At 55.8% G+C, this 20,657-nt stretch overlaps 1 protein-coding gene and 1 non-coding gene across 5 annotated transcripts in view; one reads left to right on the plus strand and one right to left on the minus strand.

Annotated features, from left to right (window-relative positions):
- HTT (huntingtin) overlaps positions 1 to 19,219 on the minus strand; it is a 102,862-nt gene extending 83,643 nt beyond the window's left edge. For all 4 annotated transcript variants that reach the window (XM_059676833.1, XM_059676815.1, XM_059676823.1 and 1 more), the window contains exons 1-3: positions 18,860 to 19,219; positions 5,051 to 5,134; positions 932 to 1,052 (exon numbers count right to left, since the gene is read on the minus strand). In XM_059676833.1, the coding sequence (XP_059532816.1) occupies positions 932 to 1,052; positions 5,051 to 5,134; positions 18,860 to 19,053 (399 nt within the window). In that variant the 5' untranslated portion in view covers positions 19,054 to 19,219. The remainder of the gene's footprint in view (positions 1 to 931; positions 1,053 to 5,050; positions 5,135 to 18,859) is intronic.
- On the plus strand, positions 13,907 to 14,096 carry LOC132225126 (U2 spliceosomal RNA). The gene has a single exon (XR_009450794.1). It is a non-coding gene; the product is annotated as a U2 spliceosomal RNA (small nuclear RNA).
- Positions 19,220 to 20,657: the final 1,438 nt, after the last annotated feature.

Here is a 20,657-nt window from a genome sequence, read left to right on the forward strand (position 1 = left end):
ACTTTCCTACGTAAAGGAAGAGGGCAATGTGCCCCATCTTCCTGCAAGGCCCCTGACCAGGACCCTGCGGAGAAGGAGCGGAGGCACCCGCTCTGAGCCAACAGGAGGAATGGCTTTGGAAAGTGTCGAGAACCATGTCGGAGCCCTTCCTGGTGCCGGTGAGGCCACAGGGGAAGTGTCTCGGTCTGGACACTCGCACACTCAAGGTGGCTAAAGGACAGCCACCGGGTGGGTTGGGGACCCGACCGGGAGGCGGGCGGAGGAGGCACAGGACAGTTCCCAGCGCATCAGGAACTAGGGAGAAGGGCGCTGGCCGTGGCAGCAGGAAACCGGAAAGGCGACAGCAGATTCTAGCTCTGTGGCCTTGGCCACAAACTCCACATCAGGAAGCGATCTCGGAGGAGGACAGGCGCCCCTTCTCTCTCCTGACCTCCCTGTCAGCCAGGGCCTCCGCTTCTGCTGACCTCCTGTCCTTGCGACCCCTCTGCCCAGCCAACCTGCTGCCACGTCACAGCCTGACCTGCAAGCAGCACTGCCCGCCCAGACCCCGGAGGGCAGAGAGAGGGGCGAAGGCGGGAGCTGGAGACACCACAGAGGAGTCCAGGGGCCTCGTGGTCTCTCTGGCCGCGCCCCCAAAGGCGCACCCAGGAGTCACCATCAGCACCCGCCCCGCCCACCCCCTGCAGTGAGGGCAGACACTCCTGCAGGCGGCAAGACCCGCCCCCCACACTGTGGTGCAGCCAGTGCGACCGCTGAGGGACTGCGCCGCTCCAAAGGCCGCCGGCTACGCCCAGCTCCGAGAACGCCGTCCCAGGGCCCCTTTTTTAAAATTTATGTGATGAATTTAGTGGGTGACCCGGGCTAATACATTCCGTAGGTGTCGGCTGCACAGCTCTGTGTGTCATGGCGATGCTGGCCTCGGGCTTCTCACCTTGATGACCTTGTTGAGGCACTCGTCAGCCACCATCCTCACGTCCGACTCCGCGTCGTCGCTGCACAGCAGGAACAGCTCCATGGCGATGCCCAGCAGTTTCTGAAACTCGGGAGAATTTCTAAGTGAAACAAGGAGAGAGAATGTCACAGCAGCAAGAGCCTAAGAAGCCATGACAATCAAACGTCACGTGGCGTCTGGTGTCCTGTCCGGGACGCTGGAGCACGAAACGAAGGTCGATGTCTGTTGCATGGACCCTAACTAGGAAACACGACCACAGTGACGCCAGAGGCTACGATGGGGAACTGGAAACTGTGCTAGCTCCGTAATTCTTCCGTGAATTTAAAACTATTCTAAAATTTTAAAGTTTATTTACAAAAAAAAGAGGTTGTGTTTGCAAGACAAATCTCATTTTTTAAAGTTTTAATTTAAACGTTTTTGAAAGACTCTCCTTTTTGTGTGTTTTAACTCAATTTTTTAAAAAGACACTGCTTGAGCCTGGCTAGCCTGTTTGGCTCAGTGGAGAGAGCATCAGCCTTTGGCCCAAAGGAAGTGAACCCAGTCAAGGGCACACACCTCGGTGGCAGGCTCCTCCCCAGCCCTGGCCTGGCCAGAGCTCCTGCAGGAGGCAACCAAATGATGTGTTTCTCTCACATCGATGTTTCTCTCTGTCTTTCCCTGTCTCTTCCACTCTCCCCAAGTAAAGGTCAATGGGAAAAATGTCCTCAGGTGAGGATTAACAAAAACCAAAACCGCACAAATGACCCTGCTTGAAATACTGGAACCCCAGCCAGCCGTCCGCTCTGTGCCACAGGCGGCTCTGACTTGCAGCATTCTTCTCTGTAATCCTCGCTGGCCCGGCCCGGGGAGCGTGCTCAGGGAAGCGAGAGGAAGGGCGGGCGGGCGGGGGAGGAACATCAATGGGAACATCAATGGGTCAATGCGCGGCTTGCAGAGGTGCCCGACCTGGATGGAACCCTCAGTCCAGGCGTGTGCCTGACCGGGACTGAACCAGTGACCTTCCAGAGGACAGGACGGCCCTCAACCCACTGAGCCACATTCCTGCCGCCGAGTCAGTCCCCGCTCTAGCTCTTCACTCCTTTGCATCTTGCTTCCCGTATGTCCTAAAGTCCAGCTGGACTTCACCAGACGCCACGTGTCCACGGTCAGGCTGTCGGCCCTGCCGCACTCACACACACTGAACTCTCGCAATGTTTGTGAGTGATTTTAACACGTGTAACCAAGGGCCTGTGTAGGCTGTCGAGATCCAGGAGGCTAAACACAGCCAAGACAGAGATACAGGGACGGGCCGCGGGCACGAAACTGGTGCCCCAGCACTGGAAGCGCAGCACGCCGACAGGACGGCCCTGAACAATGGTGCCGCGCCTCACACAACAAGTCGGCTGCCATGTCAGGGTCGCAACCCGGTATGCTCTGATATGGGGTCCCCCCACTCTCTCCCTCACAATTCCCACCGACAATCAGAGAGCCCAGGAGAAAGCCAAGGGCGGCCTCAGCGATGGTCAGCCATAGAAGCAGGACACAGAGGGGAGCAGAGGAGGGAGGCCCCGGGAGAGGGGAGCAGAGGAGGGAGGCCCCGGGAGAGGGGAGCAGAGGAGGGAGGCCCCGGGAGAGGGGAGTAGAGGAGGGAGGCCCCGGGAGAGGGGAGCAGAGGAGGGAGGCCCCGGGAGAGGGGAGCAGAGGAGGGAGGCCCCGGGAGAGGGGAGCAGAGGAGGGAGGCCCTGGGAGAGGGGAGCAGAGGGAGCCCTGGGCGCAGGCCAGCATCCATGCTGCTCAGAGCAGTGCTGTCCACAGAGAGACCAGGTGACCTGGCGGGACTCGGGCTTCCTAACAGACGCCGCAGACATCAAAAAGAGGCGGAAAATTACCTTCACGCTACATTTCACTTCACCCAATGTATCAAAAATACTATTCAACATGCGATGGATAACATATCACGATCCCTTTTACACCTCAAATCCGTCTCCTCGACCCAGCAAGCAGGACGGTGCCTGGGCTCCCTCGGGCAGTCACCCGGGGGTCGCCGGGCTCCCCTGTGTCCCGGGCTCCCGCACTGCTGCTCTGATGCTAGTGCCTCGAAAACCACTGTTACAAACACCTGATCTGTTTCCATCGCTTTAGGCGGGAAGGTAAACCCTGTCCACTGACTTATCTTAGCCAGGAGCAAAATCCTTCATAATTTCTTACTGAAGTTGTAGTACTGTTAGCATCTTTTCTGGTCATAAATATCTGTAAATCATCTTGTATGAAGTTAACCAGTATTCCTTTCTATAAATGCATCTTAAATTTTCAACTCCCCTACTGGCAAACACTGAGATTATCTTTAATTTTCTAACGGGAGGAAAAACTGCCCTAGACCAATGTCATTACCCACTTGCCTAAGGCTAAGACCAGAAGTGAAACCAATGGAACACAGATCTAGTTTAAAGCATTGTATTCTGCCAAATTGCCTTTTAAGACAATTGCATCACCACTGGCAAAACCCTAAGTAGTTTTTAATGTTTGCCAATTTGACAAGTGAATCATGTTCTTACAGGAACGTGCCAAGCCTAACGACAGCTTTGGTCAACAGCGAACCGCATATATGAGCGGCCCCTTCAAACTGTAATGCTGGGAAACGCCTACGGCCTGGTGATGTCACCGCGCAAAGGCTGCGATGTCGCCAGGGCTGTGGGTGAGCTGGCACACAGCTCTCACGGGTGTGGGTGGGGATGGCACCGTGGCTCCTGCAGGGGTTTCTGGGAGCTGACTCCCAGGAGCTGCTGGAACTGGAGCAGGAACGCAGCTGAAGAGGAGGCAAGCGGAAAGGGAACGGAGGAAAGGAAAAGGACCCTCAGAAAGTTCACCGTGAAGGCCAGTGAAGTGCGTACAGACTTCAACACGCTCCTTAAACAGCATGACAGCACGGCCCGCCTGGCAGGTGTGCTCAGCGGTTGGAACATCAGTCAGGGGTCGTGGGGTCAATCACAGTCAATAGACGTACCTGGCCCTATCTGGTTTGGCTCAGTGGCTAGAGCATCAGCCTGCGGATTGAAGGGTCCCAGGTCTGATTCCAGTCAAGGGCACATGCCCAGGTTGCAGGTTCGATCCCCAGTGTGGGGTGTGTAGGAGGCAGCCGATCAATGATTCTCTCTCGTCACTGATGTTTCTCTCTCTCTCTCTCTCTCTCTCTCTCTCTCTCTCTCTCTCCCCACCCCCCCCTTCCTCTGACATCAATAAAAATATAAAAATTAAAAAAAAAAGAGCATGTAGCTGGGTTGCGGGCTCAATCTCAGACCCAGTTGGGGGCATGCAGGAAGCAACCGGCCAATGTGTCTCCCTACATCGGTGTGTGTTTCTCTCCCCCTCCCTTCCACTCTCTCTAAAAATCAATGGAAAACATCCTCAGTGAGGATGAACAACAACAACAAAAACAACGTATAGAATAAGAATATAACATTTTTTCTAAAAACAGAAAACATATTTTTGTACAGTTGTACCATGTGTCTGTGTGTTAAGCTACGTGTTATTACACAAGAGCAGCCCACACCGCTGGGAATCTTGCACCCTGAGGGCCACCCCTGGCCGGCCCAGTGCCAAAGAGAGCGAGGCAAGGGTCGGATCACTGGACAGGCACGTGTTGTTCCAATGACTAAAATAATGTAAAATATCAAAGAGAAGATGGTTTTTAAATGATCACAGCTAATGAGTGCCAATTAAATACACACATGCTGCTCACACAGTCCGGGAATGAAAAGGGGGCAGCCCTGACCAGTTTGGCTCAGTGGACAGAGCCTCAACCCGGGGACCGAGGGTTCGGTTCCTGGTCAAGGGCACGTACCTGATTGTAGGCTTGATCCCTGGCACTGGAAGGCAATCAATCAATGTGTCTCTCTCACATAAATCTCTCTCTCTCTCTCTCCCCCTCCCTTCCACTCTCTCTTAAAAAAATAAATGCAAAAATATTCTCGGAAGAGGATTAACAACAACAAAAAAAGGAGGAGGTGCTGCTCATTGGTGTCTGGGAGAAGTCCAGGGAGGGGCCCTTTAAAGGCTGAGAGACGAAGTTACAGATGAAACGCATGAAGCGCTTCTGCGCTGGAAGTGGAGGGCACCTACCTGAGCGACTGGCCCACGATGCTCTCACAGATGGTCAGACAATGGTTCACGCGGTCCTTCTTGGTGGCCGAGAGCTCCTTCTTTCTGAAAGAAAAGGAAGGGAAGGAGTGAGCCGTGCTGAACCGGCGCCCACCTCTTGCTGCCCGTCCCTGAGGCTCCCGCCCCCGTCCCTGCCGCCGCCCCCCCCTCCATCCCTGACGGCACTCATGGTGCCTCGGAAGGAACCACACAGTCGGGGGGGGGGGGGGGGGGGCGGCAGAGTGCGGTCAGGGCCCGGAGGCGCGGAGGGCTCAGCCCGGGCTTCCTTATCCACATGCTCCGGGGCAACTCCTGACGCACCTGGCTTTCCCCAGCTCACGGAGACACTTGGTCCCGGTTATAAATTACAGACACCGGCTCATCGTTTCTATCTCCCCAACCGCGAGATAGAAATGGGCCTCCTCCTCAGACTCCCCAGCCCACGAGAGGGGGTGCGAAGCCAGGCCCAGAAGCCCAGGCTCGAGGTGCCTGCCCCACGGCTCCAGGGGGCTTCACGGAGGCCCATGGAGACGGGGAGGGGGGAGGGGCGCGCACACAGAGGAAGCAGAAGAAGCCGCTCCCGGAGCACGGCCAGACACGAATGTGAGTGCAGTCACCAATGCGTGGCACTAACTAGAAACGACTAAACCAGGAAACTACTGGGTGTGAGGAGATGCTGTTACTTCAGGGGGGAGGGCGGCTAACCTACAAACACTGTGACCAACGCAGCCCTCAGGCTCCAAACAATGCGCCTGGAGGAGCAGGCTGCCCCGCCGTGTGGCCCCGTGCAGGTGCGGCCCCCGTGCAGGCGTGGCCCCGTGCAGATGCGGCCCCCATGCAGGTGCGGCCCCCATGCAGGTGCGGCCCCCATGCAGGTGCGGCCGTGCAGGTGCGGCCCCCGTGCAGGTGTGGCCCCGTGCAGGTGCGGCCCCCATGCAGGTGCGGCCCCCATGCAGGTGCGGCCCCCCGTGCAGGTGCGGCCCCCATGCAGGTGCGGCTGTGCAGGTGCGGCCCATGCAGGTGTGGCCCCCATGCAGGCGCGGCCCCGTGCAGGTGCGGCCCGTACAGGTGCGGGCCCGTGCAGGTGTGGCCCCCGTGCAGGTGCTGCCGTGCAGGTGTGGCCCCCGTGCAGGTGCGGCCGTGCAGGTGCAGCCGTGCAGGTGCAGGTGCTGCAGGCATGGCCTCCAAAGGTGCAGTGCTGTGGCAGGGAAGCAGGTGGGCAGACCCTCCCGAGGGGAAGTCAGGGACCACCAAGGGCAGACAGGGTTCCAGGCGAGAAGAGCCAGGGCCTGAATGAGAAGCCAGGCCCAGGGCGCAGGGACTGGAGAGTGCGTGTCGCGTGTCCCGTTCCCCTCCCACCCCCCACCCACCCAGCTCATGCCAGAACGGGACTGGCACCAATAAGCTACAGTGCAGAGGCTAGTCATCCGAGAGGACACCATTTTCCCCTGCGTGGACGCGTGAATCCCTGCGGCTAGAGACAGACCCCGGACCCGGCTCCCCCGGATGAAGCAGGGAAGGAGGTGGTATGCGGGGTGCTGTCTAGCCCTGAGCCTCTCCCCTTTTGGCTCCTCCCAGCTGCTGCTTGCACAGATAAAGCTTCAAGCGGCTGCAGAGCAACGGGAGGAAAAGAGCCTGGGCCCTAAGTGAGCACGAGAAGCTGAGGCCCCCCCAACCCCCGTCCTCACAAACCACCCACTTCAAAAGCCCTATGACAGGCCCGGCCGGCGTGGCTCAGAGGTTGGGCATCAACCTATGAACCAGGAGGTCATCAGTTCGATTCCCAGTCAGGGCACATGCCTGGGCTGCAGGCTCGATCCTCAGTGTGGGGCATGCAGGAGGCAGCTGATCAATGATTCTCTCATCAATGATGTTTCTCTCTCTCTCTCTCTCTCTCTCTCTCTTCCTTACTCTCTATAAAATCCATAAAAATATATTTTTAAAAACAAAAAAAAGCTCTATGATAGAAGCAACCCAAATGTCCTTCACCTGGCGGATAGAAAAACAAACTCTCTGGCAAGACGGCGGAACACTGTACTGCTTGGCAGTGAGAAGGGCACACCGTTCACACACACAGGGTGGATCTCGATGTGCCGGGTTCAAGGCTACGCTGGGTAAGTCATTTACATGATGCTTTGGAAGAGACAAAACTACAGGAAGGAAAGCGATCGGTAGTTTCCAGGCCCCAAGCAGCAGGTGACAGCCAAAAGGCATGGGGCCTGGGCATGGGGATGCCCGTGGTGACAGGACTGTTCCAGTTCTCAACTGCAGGCATAGTTAATGGCTCATCCATTTGTCAAACTGCACAGAGCTGTACACTAAAAAGGGTACGTTTTACCACATGTAAATTATACCTGTTTTTAAAAGAAAGAAGAAAGCGCTGTGAGAATTAAAGTGCTCTCTCCTTTAAACCACCAATTCGGTCTCTCTTACAACAGCTTAGTGTCAGAGTAAGTTTCTCCTTGGCCCTGCTGGCTGCACTAATTGTGGGAGCACTCACTCCTTCGTCCTACTCCCCTTTGCTAGCAGTTGGGTCTGAGTCCCTGTGCCAGGGGCTGGACCTCCTTGGACGCTGGGTATCGGACAAAGAAGACATAAGAAATTGTAGGCGTATAAGAGAGTCTTTATTGCAGCCCAAGTAGCCATTGCTACGAAGGAGCCATTAGACAAAGCAGTTCTTGCTAACACAGTAGCAAACACAAAGAAGTCCTTGCTAATACAGTAGCAAACACAGGAGCCATCCTAGCAAAACAGCCTCGCCTCAGCTGGTTAGTAATACGTCCTCCCACAAAGCAGCCGCCAACATAGGAGCCATAGAAAGCAGCTGCACCCCAGCCGGTCAGTAACACGCCGTCGGCTAACTCAGACAAAGGAGGCCGCCTGCGAACAGTGACCTGTCTTCTGGGTTACAGGAGAGCAGCCGCACCGTGCACAGACTGCTGCGTCCCTGCTTTTGCACCTGCGTACAGGAAATGAGCCCTGAACACCCTGATTAGGATTCCCACACTCAGAGTGGCCTTGAGCATCCAGCGTACACGGGATGATTAGGGTTCCTAACACTAGGTTTTCCTAGCTTAAGGTAGCCATCAAGAAAGTAAAAGAACACTGATGAATTTAAGCATTTTAGAAAGCAAACGAACTCCTCCATTACTCTGTGATTTCCAAAGTGAAAATCTGCCCCTGGCCTTAAGTGAATTGAGTTCACACGCCCAGACTCCAGGCTGTCTGGGGCGTAGCCCCTCAACGCGGCAGTCGCCTACACGGGGTCTGAAACGATTCCTTAGGGGCTGGTAAGAGAACAAGGCGGACAAACACTGGACTAAGTGGATCTCACAATCAAACGATGGTCAGAATAGAAATTCATGAACCGGGGATTCAGCCAAGTCAGAATCTAGCAGAACCTCATCCTGTGGTTCCAGCCTCCGCCTCCAAGCTCGAAAGGTAGGCAGTGGTGATGCGTGGTAAGCCCCTCCGCTCACTGAGCCAGCTTTCGCAGCGGGAACGGAACAGGCTCAGCAACGTGAGGTGGGAGCCAGGTGTCCTGGATGGCTGGCCCTGACCAGCTGGCACGGCTGCCAGAGTGCAGCCTGGGGACACACTGGGCTCACCGGCGTTCAGGAAGAGCCCACCCTGCTGAACGGCTGAGTCCGCCGCAGGCGAGGGAAGAAGTGTCCCCGCAGGTTGCAAAATTAAAGTGTTTGTGGCGCACACAACGCTCCCTGCACTTATCGTGACAGCACTCACAGCAGCAGCACGTGTCGTTAATGACGTGCAGGGTGCCCAGGGGCACAACTCAGCAGTCAGCAGAGGCCCGAAAGGAGGGAAAGCCCAGGCTTCGCCCTGTCGCCAGCCTGATGGACAGCGGGCCGGGCCGTGGGCATCTCTCCATCTTCTTAGAAGTGACAGACACAAATCTGAGTTTTCACAAGAACTCTGTCTCTCTCCTCACATGTGTGGTAAACCAAGAAAATATAGTTAGCAATAAGCAATACCGCACGGCTCGCAAGGCCCGCCCTGTTCCATTAGGACCTGCGTGCCCTGGTCCATGTGCCAGAACCTGAGCCGGTGAAGCAAACTGACCGCCAAAGACAGGACGTGGTGAGACTTCCGCCGCCGGGAACAAGGCCCCTTCCAACTTGGCCTCAGCCACTTTCCAACCTCCATTCTGGGTCAACATTCCCAAAGCTCCAGGGACTGGCCCCTGGAAGTAATCCCTGTATTGGTCGTGCATCAAGCTCAGCGCTTGTACCTTCTATGGTCCCTGCTCAAAAGACCGCTTCCCTCCCTAATTTTGTCCAATAAATAAACCTGAAGTTCAAAACACTGTAAGGACTTTGTTCCCCCATGAAACTAATTAGGTTGATGAAATGATACATCAAACTGACTCATTCCACACATTCCACAAGCATGGAAACTGAGGTGGAAATGGCGGCGACTTGCTCTGGGCAGGACCTGGAAGCACAGGGTGAGTGCTGGATGAATAGGGCCGGAGCAGTCCTGACTGCAACCATTTCAGGCGAAGCAGTCATTTTAACGTCACCTTCAACATACACACAGCCCTCCCTCAGCCCCTCCCACTGTGCAGTGAGCCAGCTGCGAGAAGCACACCTGGAGGAGGCAGCCACAAGCCCTGGCTGCAGCAGGACAGTCAGGCTGAAACCGCCAGCCAAGCGCAATGCCACGAGGGGAGCCCGCCCTCCCACTAAACTCTGAGTGTCAGACTGTGACGGGGGAGCATGAAAACGGAGGTCCAGGGGAGAGGGGGCGGGGGAGGCCTGGGCCCCCGGGGAATGGAAGTCGCGCCTGGCGACCGGATGCAGCACTCCCATGTGTTCCCACCCCGCGCACAGCAGAGCTGGGCTCCAGGGCTCCTGATTCCCCACACAAGCGCTACAACAGTGGGAGAGCGTCCCCAGAAAATCAGAGGGCGTCAGGAAGGTTTTCACACCAGGGATGGACACCCAGGCCATTTGGGAATTGTGTTTCATGCGCAACTTCAAAGTAACAGTAGTGCCACGTGATCTCATTCAGAGGTGGAATCTAATCAACCAACTAAACTGATGAACAGAGTGGATCCAGAGACATGGAAGCAGGGGACAGAGTGCCGGATCTCAGAGGGAAGGCGGGGGAGGGTGGGGGGTGGGAGATGATCAACCAAAGAACTAGCAGGCTATAGGCATCACCCATGGACACAGACAGTGGGGCGGTGAAGGCCTGGGGAGGGGGGCGGGGGGGGGCGGCTGGAGGGGTTCAATGGGGAATAAAAAGGGACAGATTTATACCTCCAACAATAAAGATTACAAAACAAAACAACACAACACACCAGTGGTGCTTGGTCCGGGGAAGCAGGGGTAAGAGTTCTGGTCTGCAGTCTGCATCCCAGAAAAGGGCATGAAAGAAAGCCCTCTTACCAGTGGGCTGACTGACTCCAGTAATGGCTGCGCACTGAAAGGGCCGCTCAGGCTCCGTCTGGAGCCAAGCGAGGGAGCGGACACAGGCCCGGGCTGTGTGAACCCAGCATAAGCCACGTCCCGAAGGGCAAACCCAGAGACCAACTAGATGAGCGGTGGCGGGGACTGGGCAGGACAGGGAAGTGATCGCGGCGAGGGCTACAGAGCCCTGTGAGTACAGCACGAACCACTAAACTGCACACTTTGAAACGGTCAATTTTATAATCACATCTCAAATTTCAAACACTCCGCCTGCAAATGCCGACAGCTCTTCCTCCAAAGAGATCCCGGATCTGACACGCCCCCCACCCCCACCCCTCACCCCCCACTGCAGCTTCCTGCCGACTCCCTGTCCCCAGGCCCAGACTCCACAAGGAGCCTGGAGCGGCCTCTCTCCCTCGCACCCCCACCCACCCCATCCCTAAGCCGGCACCACCCATCTGGCCTCCAGTCCTGAAACTGTCATTTCAAAACCGATAGGCAAACAGAATCACAGCGCGTGGGTCTTGGGATGGCGTGTGCCGGGAGCTCACTCCTTCTTGCTCTGAGAGGAGCCACTAGTCACCTGTTGCAGGACATGGAAGCGGAGGCCAGTGTTTGGCTTTTAGGTATAAAGCTGCTCCGAGCCCAGGTTTCCCGTGCCCTCCGGTCTCCGGGATAAATGCCCAGGGGCGCCGCTGCTCTCGGGGTAGGCAGAGCTCTGCATTCCCACCCGCAATGACCATGTGACTCGGTGTCACTGGGGTCATCGAAGTGATCTTTCCCAGTTTGCCTCCGGCCAGCGTAAAGCCCAAGTCCTCGCACTGGAGCACAGGGCCCGGTGGTTGAGCCTCGCTCTAACCCTGCCCTCTAACTCATCACCCGTTCCTGCCCTTCCTTCCGCCTCGGGCACTGGCCTCCTCCCTACTCCAGGAACACCCCTGGCTCCCCGATGGACGCTCCTCCTCCACCTCAGGTGGCTCGCTGCCTCCCCTCTGCCCAGTGTCTGTCACCTCAGTGCACTGCATCCCCTAAAGAAAACTGCACAGCCCTCTCCCCTTACTCTGTTTTGCTTTCTCCACAGTATTTATCACCATCGGTTCTATTGGCTGCTGTAACCCCAAGGCCCAGAGCAGGGCCTGGCACACAGTAGGTCATCTAGTCCGCTCCCCACTGAAGTTCCCCCCAAGTAGCTGGGAGCTCTTAATGCCCAGCTCACCAGTCAGTGCCACAACCTGTCTGCAGCTACACAAACGCTCGATGGCCCTAGGACAGCAGTTACACTCCCAGCTGCACCTGGCCCCACCCGAGCAAGTCTCCCTTCCCACAGGCGTCAGCACTGCCCGCACCCACGGAGGCCCGCTCCCCCCAGCAGAGCTTCTGCAGCTCGTGCACACGGGCTGCTCACAGAACCTGGCAAGCGGCAGATTCGGGCGCAGGAGGTCCAAGAGCGGCACTGCGCGTCTCATAAGCTCCCACGTGACACCCAACTGCGGCCCTGGGGCCACTCTGAGCAGCAGGATCTACGCATTCTTGTCTCCAACAGAGTCTAGAGTCGGAGCTTACTCCATCCCGCACAGGATTAACAGGAGCTCACACCGGGTCCTGTTCCCCTCCCTGTCTGGGTAAGGTGGATCTATGACCCACGGTCCTGTGCCAAGTGGCTCCCTTGCAGGCCTGGGGGTCACAGGGGTGGAGTCCTTAAGGTGGAGAACATAGGTCCACGCCCATTTGAAAGCCAGGACAATGCAAGACCTTTGTCTTTACACATCCAAAGCCCTTTTATTTGTTTTAAATATATTTTTATTGATTTCAGAGAGGAAGAGAGAGGGAAAGATAGAAACATCAATGATGAGGGATGATCATTGATCAGCTGCCTCCTGCCCGCCCCCTACTGGGGATCAAGCCTGCAACCCGGGCATGTGCCCCTGACTGGAATCGAACCTGGGACCCTTCAGTCTGCAGGCCAACACTCTATCCACTGGGCCACACCGGCTGGGGCCAAAAGCCCTTTTAAAAATAAGCGCTACAGTGTGATACAGCAGTTAGTAAGGATCACAGAGCCGGCCTCGCTTTATGCACCTCGGTTTACTGCGCTGCACAGGTGTCACACTATCTACAAATTGAGGCAAGACCCTCCGCCAGCAACAATACCCCGACTCGCTTCCTGCGCCGCCCACTTCCCTGCAGTGGTCCGGAGGGAAGCCGCAGTGCCTCCGAGCTCGGCCTGTACGTATTGCTATGGAACAATGTCTGTGATATGTTGATAAGTGAAAAAATACGGTGTGAGCTCAGTCATGCAAATAAAAAAAAGAGAGAGAGACACATTTAAACGATTGTATATGCATTTAAAAAATCCAGGAAGAAGACTAAAGATATTTAATAATTGTTCTTTTCAGGGACTGAGACTACAACAGGACTTTGTCATCTTCTGTGCTGTTTGAAGATGTTTTTACCATGTACATGTGTAACTTCCGTAATTTTTAAGCTAACAAAAAACAACCGAAAAAGAATTTTTCCCCAAAGTGGTCTGATCATATTGAATCTAGCAGCGACTTGTCTCTGTACTGATGAACTGTAACAGTTCTTTAATTAGCCTGGATACTAGCCCCTTATCAGATATATGATTGTAAAATGTTCTTTCTGTGGGTTTTCTCTGTACTTTCTTAATAATGTCTTTTGAAGCAAAAAGCCTGCCTGTTGTTGGCCCGTCTATGAGCTAAGAATTCCTTTACATTTTTAAATGGTTGACAAAAAAGAAAACAAATAATATTTCATGACGTGAAAATCATATGAAGTTCAAATTTCAATTTCATTAGTAAAAGCCTGTTGGAACACAGCCACACTCAATAGTTTACATATTGCCTCTGGCTGCTTTTACTCTACAATGGCAGAGTTGAGAAGCTACAACAGAAACATGCCCAAACACCTGATATATTTACTATATGACCATTTGCAGAAAAAGTTTGCCAATATCCATGGATCACAAGACTAACTATTGCTAAGATGCCAATACGCCCCAATCTGATGTACAGATTCAATGCCATCCCTGTCAGAACCCAGCTGGCTTTACAGGAACTGACAATCTGATCTTACAATCCATGGAAATGCAAGGGGCACAGACAGCCAAACTATCTTGAAAAAAACAAAGTTGGAGGACTCACAAAATTTGAAACTGTGATACAAAACTATTCAGTACTGTGAAGGATAGTATACAGACCAATGGAATAGAATTGAGAGTCCAGAAATAAATCCATACAGTCATGGGCTATTAATTTCCAACAAGGTGCCAAGACAACTTAATGGGGAAGAATAATCTTTTCAACAAACGACGCTGGGATAACTACATATCCACATGCAAAAGAATGAAGCTGGACCCTTATCTTGTACCACATATAAACATTAGCCCATCACTTCTCAGCCTTTGGCTAAGATCAAGTGTAGTATCTGTTCTTATCAGTTTAATATCTGATACGTCCTCTATCCGAGGAAAATATATTAAATGGATTTTTGGGATTAGGAGATGGAATAGGAGCTTGTTCTGTCCACTCCATGCACCAACCTGGTATTGCAGTACCTCCAGGAACGGTGCACCAAAATATAAAAGTAAAAAAATAAAAATTAACCCAAGATGGATAAGACCTGCCCAGTTGGTGTGACCCAGTGGCTGAGCATTGACCCACGCACCAGGAGGTTGCTGGTTCGATTCCCAGTCAGGGCACATGCCTGGGTTTCGGGCTCAATCCCTAGCAGGAGGCGTGCAGGAGGCAGCGAATCAATGTTTCTCTCTCATTGGTGTTTCTCTCTCATCAATGTTTCTATCTCTCCCTCTCCCTTCCTCTCTCTCTAAAAGTCAATAAAAACATTTTTTTTTAAAAAGACGGATAGGACCTAAAAGTATAAGTTAGAACTCTAAAATTCTTATAAGAAAACACAGGAGTAATAAATCTCTGTGACCTTGAGTTAGGCAACATTTTTTGAGGTATAACAACTAAAGTACAGCAACCAAAGATAAAATAGAAAACTGGGTGAGTTCATCCAAATTAAAAACTTTTCAGTGAGGCCGGGGGAAAATCAACAATAAAGATAATTTTTAAAACATTAAAAACATTTTTGCTTCAAAGGACACTATAAAGAAAGTAAAGAGAAAACCCACAGAAAGAGAGAACATTTTTACAAATCCTATCCTATCCTATATAATAAAAGCATAATATGCAAATCGACCAAACAGCAGAACGACCAGTCGCTATGACATGCACTGACCACCGGGGGAAGACCCTCAATCCTGGAGCTGCCCCCTGGTGGTCAGTGTGCTCCCATAGGGGGAGCACTGCTCAGCCAGAAGTGAGCATCAGCCACAAGCCCAGCGGCGGTGGTGGGAGGTCTCTCCTGCCTCCACTGCAGGCAGCTGATAAGGAGCGAGGGGTCCCAGACTGTGAGAGCCCTGGACTGCGAGAGGGATGTCTGCCTGCCGGCTTAGGCCCAATCCCCGCCCCCCCCCCCCCCCACCTCCCGGGGGTCCTGGACTGCGAGAGGGCACAGGCCAGGCTGAGTGACACGCTTTCCTCCCACCCCACCCCCCTCCAGTGCAGAATCTCGTGCACCAGGCCTCTAGTATCTGACAAGAGTCTAGTATCCAGACTAATTAAAGAACTGTTACAATTTGTCAACAGACAAATAACTAAAAAATGGGAAAGAATGAGGACAAGGGCTTCAAAGTGAGTGTACCAGTCTGGGTCCCTAATCTTCCTCAAAAAGACAATAAACTCTTACCTGTGCAAGCTACTGCAGTAGGGTTTTGTTATATGCAGTTGAATATAATCCTAACTGATAACACCACCTATAGCTAAACTAAATGATGCTTAGTAGACAGAGATGTGAACAGGTCCTAGTGGCCCTGCCTTTGAAATCAGTCCCTTCTCCGTCACCTCGCCGCGGCCAACTTCCTGGCAGAACCCAGCACACCTACCCCGGACACTGCAGGCTTCCTACCAGCTGGGCCGCCCATGCTCCCCTCACTGTGCTCACCAGTGTTCACTGTGAATGGAACTGGAGTCCTGCCAGTCCCTGACCAAACACTCCGATGCCTTCCTATCTCATTGAGAATAAATGCCAGCGCCTTTACTCCAACTATAGGGGAGGCCCTGAATGGCTGGGCCTCCTCCTACCTCTCTGACCTCACCTCCTACCGAGTTCCCTGTCTGCTCAGCAGGTGTGGCTCAGGGATGGAATGTCAACCTATGAACCGGGAGGTCAGGGTTTGATTCCCGGTCAGGGCACATGCCCGGGTTGCAGGCTTGATCCCCAGTGTGGGGCATGCAGGAGGCAGCCAGTCCATGATTCTCATCATTGATGTTTCTCTCTCCCTCTCCCTCTCTAAAGTCAATAAAAAATGTTTTAAAAGCGTTTCCCTCTCACTAATTCAATCAGCCAAACTGACCTCTGTGCTCTTCCTCTTTGGGCCTGTTCCCCTGCCTGGAATGCCCATCCCCCACACCTCACAGCTATTTCCTTGACCACTTCAGTCATTGACTCAAAGCCACCCCCTCCGTGGACACCTTACTGACTGACGCTGCCCGCCCCCTGGCCTGCTCTGCTGCTCCTCCTCCTGCATATTTACCGTCCCTCCCCGCGTCCCTCAGGAGCAGGAAAGCTCCCTGAGCGCAGCTCTCTCCGGCCACGGCTGCGGCCTGCCCGTTAGGACAGCGCCTCCCATCCATGGATGCTCAGTAAGTATTTATTGGTGAGTAGACGATTACAGCCGGGGGGAACGAGGTGGGAATCTGAAGGAGAAGGAGAAAGTGTCAGAAGCAAATGTCAACTGCCTGCCAAGCTCGGGCGCCCTGCCTGCCAGTCCCACACAGGACCCTGCCTGCTCCGTGGAGCCAGCCAAGATCCCAGTGCGGCCCCGCGTGGCGGACACCACAGCTCCGCACCCTGCCTGGCTCGGGGAGCACTGCTCTTCATGTACCACTTATGCAGCCACAGATTGAAACACAGAGCAAGAGCCATAAAAACAGACAGGCACTTTCTAAATTGCTTCTGCCAAATCTTACTTTGGGGAACGGATTTTTCAGCTGAAGCATCAGAAACAAGAAATGCCAAGATACAAACTTGTAATCAATGAGTTTGTTACTCAAAATTTATGAATACCTGCGTTCTCAACAGCAAAATACATAAATAATGATATTTGTGCATTTTAGTTAAAAGAACAATAATTAGGCCTAATGCAGTTTACTTCAGAGCATGCTAAGAACCTTTAAAAGTTACTCTGTTGAAATACTTTTGTTTTTGCCAAAACTGGTTTGGCTCAGTGGATAGAGCGTCAGCCTGCGGACTGAAAGGTCCCAGGTTCGATTCCGGTCAGGGGCATGTACCTTGGTTGCGGGCACATCCCCAGTGGGAGATGTGCAGGAGGCAGCTGATCGATGTTTCTCTCTCATCGATGTTTCTGACTCTCTATCTCTCTCCCTTCCTCTCTGTAAAAAATCAATAAAAAATAAAATATATATATATATATATAAAAGAAATACTTTTGTTTTTAAATAATTTAAAATCTAGCTTCATATATGCACAGGTTACATCTGGAGGGACTCACGGGAGGACATGTACTGTGCTTGCCTCTGGGAACAGTTAGGCACTTGGGAGAAAGGAGTGGGAGTGAGATTTTTAATTGTTACCTTTGGAATTGGCATCACATTAATGTACTGCTTATGCAAACACAATAGATTATAATTTTAAATAAGTCAGTCACACATTACCTTAAAATAAACGACTGAAACAGAAGCTATCTACTCGTCAAGCCTACTTTGGAAGGAAGTCGCCTTATACCCATGTTTGAAGATAAGGAATTCGGCAGGCTCTGTCAAATCAGCTAAGCACAGAGGGCGCACTTTAGGATGGACAGCGTCTGGCCAAGCCACCAGGGGCAGCAGAAAGATCTCGCTCCCACCCAAAGCCCTGGTGCTCGGTTTACACAAGAGCTTGGCACTGTGTGAGCTGACAGGCACCCCCTGGAGAGGCACGGCAGCCCGTCCGCCATGGGTTGTGACTATAAGTCGCTTGTTGTGGTCATCTATAACAGTAATAAAATTGTTTTTTAAATTTTTCTCTAAGTTGCCAAACAGGTTTTTCACCTCTTAGAACAACAAATAATTTATTTCTAAATTTTATTCTAACAGATAAGCCAACATTACTCCGCAAATCCACATTTTTTCTACTTAAACTCTCGGAACACCGGCAGGGCCATATCAGAAATATAAAGAACAAGAACACATGACAGAGGAGATCCGTCTGAACAGTGAGCTCCTTAAAGGGGCTGCCGTCTGGCACACCTGCAGGTCAGCAAGGGAAAGCCGCGGGGGGGGGGGGGGGGGCGGACTGCAGCGCAGGGGCTCCGGGGGACAGTACGCGGGTTCTGTGCGCAGGTGCTCGGACGGCCTCTCTTTTTCTGTCTCAAAAACCCTCGCAGGCACAAGCCTGGGAGACCCCCAGTACCCAGGCCGGACCAGGATGTCGGCAGGGACGCTCCGGGGAGCCGTCCGCGGTCTGCAGACACCCGCGTCCAGCAAGCTGTGCGACGACCCCGGTGCAACGTCCATCCTTCGCCCAGCGGTGGCCTCTCCCCCAGCGCGGCGTCATTACCCCCAGGAGGGCGGGCAGGGGGCTGCATCAGCTCCCTCACCCCGTCGGCTTTATTACTTCCCACTTGTTAATAACCACCACCCAAGTAGGTCACCCCTTCCTTCCTGCACAACCAGGACTCACTCAAGAGCGCGCAGGCCAGGCCTGAGCTTGGGCAGCGGGTCTCTCTGCTGATGCTCCAGGTCCCCGCTAAATGGAGGGAGTGCCCGGGGGCGGGGCGGGGGGCGTGCGGGGAGGCGGCCGCCAGCCCAGGGCTGCAAGGGGCCCGTGCAAGAGCGTCTCCACGGGCCGCGGCCGCACCCGCCCAGCCCTAAGGCATGACGTCATGCGCACCCCTCCGCTCTCCGCTCCGGCGCCCCCAGCCCCCCTCCCGCTCCCAGGAGGAGAGGGAAGGGAAGTGGCCGGAGGAAGCCACACGGGACGCGGCCTGGCTCTGCCGAGTTCTGCTCACAACACACCCGGTTCCTTGCAAACACAGGGCGGCAAGTTCCTTCCCTAACTTCGCACGAAAAGGAAGGCGGAGGGTTGAGGCCGGGGCCGCCTGGGCGCCGTCCGGAGAGGCTGCGCCTGCCCGCGGGCGAACCGAGACCCACGCGAGGGGCCGGAGAGCGGCCGGGCCGGTCCCGCGGCAGGAGGGGCAGGTGCCGTCCGCGGAGGCCCCGTGGCTGCGGGCCCGGGCTGCAGGGACAGGCGGGGAGCTGCCGGGGCCCGCACTCACGGACGGTGCAGCGGCTCCTCGGCCACGGCCGGGCCGGGCGGCGGCGGGGGCGGCGGCTGCGGCTGGGGCTGCGGCGGGGGCGGCTGAGCCTGTGGCGGTGGCGGAGGCGGCGGCGGCTGCTGCTGCTGTTGCTGCTGCTGCTGGAAGGACTTGAGGGACTCGAAGGCCTTCATCAGCTTCTCCAGGGTCGCCATGGCGATCTCCCACCCCGCAGGGACAGCGACCGGAGCCCTCGGGCCGGCTGGCGGCGCCGCTCAGCAGCGCGGCAATGAATGGGGTTCGCGGCCGCTGGCAGGAGCGGAACCGAGGCGCCCGGCCATCTTGGACCCGTCCCGGCAGCCCCCGCGGCCCTGCGTCCCACGACGCTCCGCCGTGGGGGCGGGGCCAGGCCGGGCGCCGGGATTGACAGCAAGAGGCGGTGGCCTCTGCCAATGGCCAGCCGAGGCGCCGACCCGCCCCTGCGCAGCGTCCCCCGGCGAGAACCCGCGGGGCCAGAGGCGGGACCTGGCGATGAGGGCGGGGCGTGGAGCGGAGGGCGGGCGCTGCGGAGAGGGCGTGGCGCTGAGGGCGGGACCTGGCGATGAGGGGCGTGGCAATGGCGGGGGCTGGTGGTGAGGGCGGGGCTCAGAAGCGGGGGCGGGGAGATGAGGGCGGGACCTGACTGTGAGGGGCGTGGCAATGCCGGGGCGATAAGGGCGGGGCTCCACGGCGGGGGCGGGGCGATGAGGCGGGACCTTCGTGAGGGGCGGGTCTTGTTGGTGAGGGGCGGGCAGGTGGGGCGCCCCGCGGATCGAACCCCCCACGGACGCCTGGGGTCGCAGAGCGGCCAACCTGGTCTAGACCCGAGGGCCGTGCCTGCACACCCGCGGCGCAGCCTGGGCTGAGGGCGGGAGGGTCGGCCTTTACCTGCAGGAGCACGAAGTGGGTGCGCCCTGCTCATGTCGTAGGTGGTGGAGACCTGCGGGGAGGGGGGGTCCTCCGGCGGAGGGAGCCCAGCGTGGGCCCCACAGTGGAGAGGGAGTGAGGGAGAGGAGGGGACCTGCCCGGCCCGTGCCTTTGCCCAGAGCCCTCCACGGAAGGACTGCCGAACCCGAGGGAGAGGACTCCTGCCCCGCCCCGCGCGGTGGGCACCTCCTGCCTGGTGCCAGCCCAAAGGGGTCTGGCTCGGGGGCCTCACCACCGGGAGGGGGAGCCCATGCGGATGGTGCGCGCACCCGCCGGGCAGCCGTCCGCCTGCCTCCGGGAGAAGCGCCCTGGGGGAGGCCGTGCGCACAGGAGGACCCTCCAGGGCCGCTCTGGGCAGAGGCCTGTCCTGGGCACGAGCCTCACCCAGGAGCCCTGTCCCCAGGGGATGGCAGTGCCCCCTGCAGGAAAGGACCGCGCGCGCTAGCCTTGAGGTGCTGCCCTGCTGTTGACAGGGGCCTCACCCCCATGCCAGCCGCGCCCATCCTCGGCCACCATGGCCAGGGGCCCTCTCCCCGCCCACGCCCTGGACAGTGCCCTTCCTTCGAGTGGGGCTGCTCCTGGAGCTGGCTTCTAACCAGCATAGGGAAGAGGCTTTCCTGGGACTGGGGACAAGAGTCTGAGGCTTCCATCTTGCTGTTCCCCTCTTGGCTGGCATGTGCATGAAGCCAGCTGCCCTGTTGGAGAGGCCCCATGGCCAGCAGCCCGTGGGAACAGGCTTCCAGTCCCAGCGGGAAGAATGGAGCCCGCCCGCCCGCCCGAGAGCCTCAGGGTGGAGGCCGGTACTGATTACAGGCTTTGGGAGCAGGAAGTGGAGGACCCGGAGAAGCAGGAC

This window comes from Myotis daubentonii, chromosome 1 (assembly GCF_963259705.1).
Source record: "Myotis daubentonii chromosome 1, mMyoDau2.1, whole genome shotgun sequence".
Lineage (NCBI taxonomy): Eukaryota > Metazoa > Chordata > Mammalia > Chiroptera > Vespertilionidae > Myotis > Myotis daubentonii.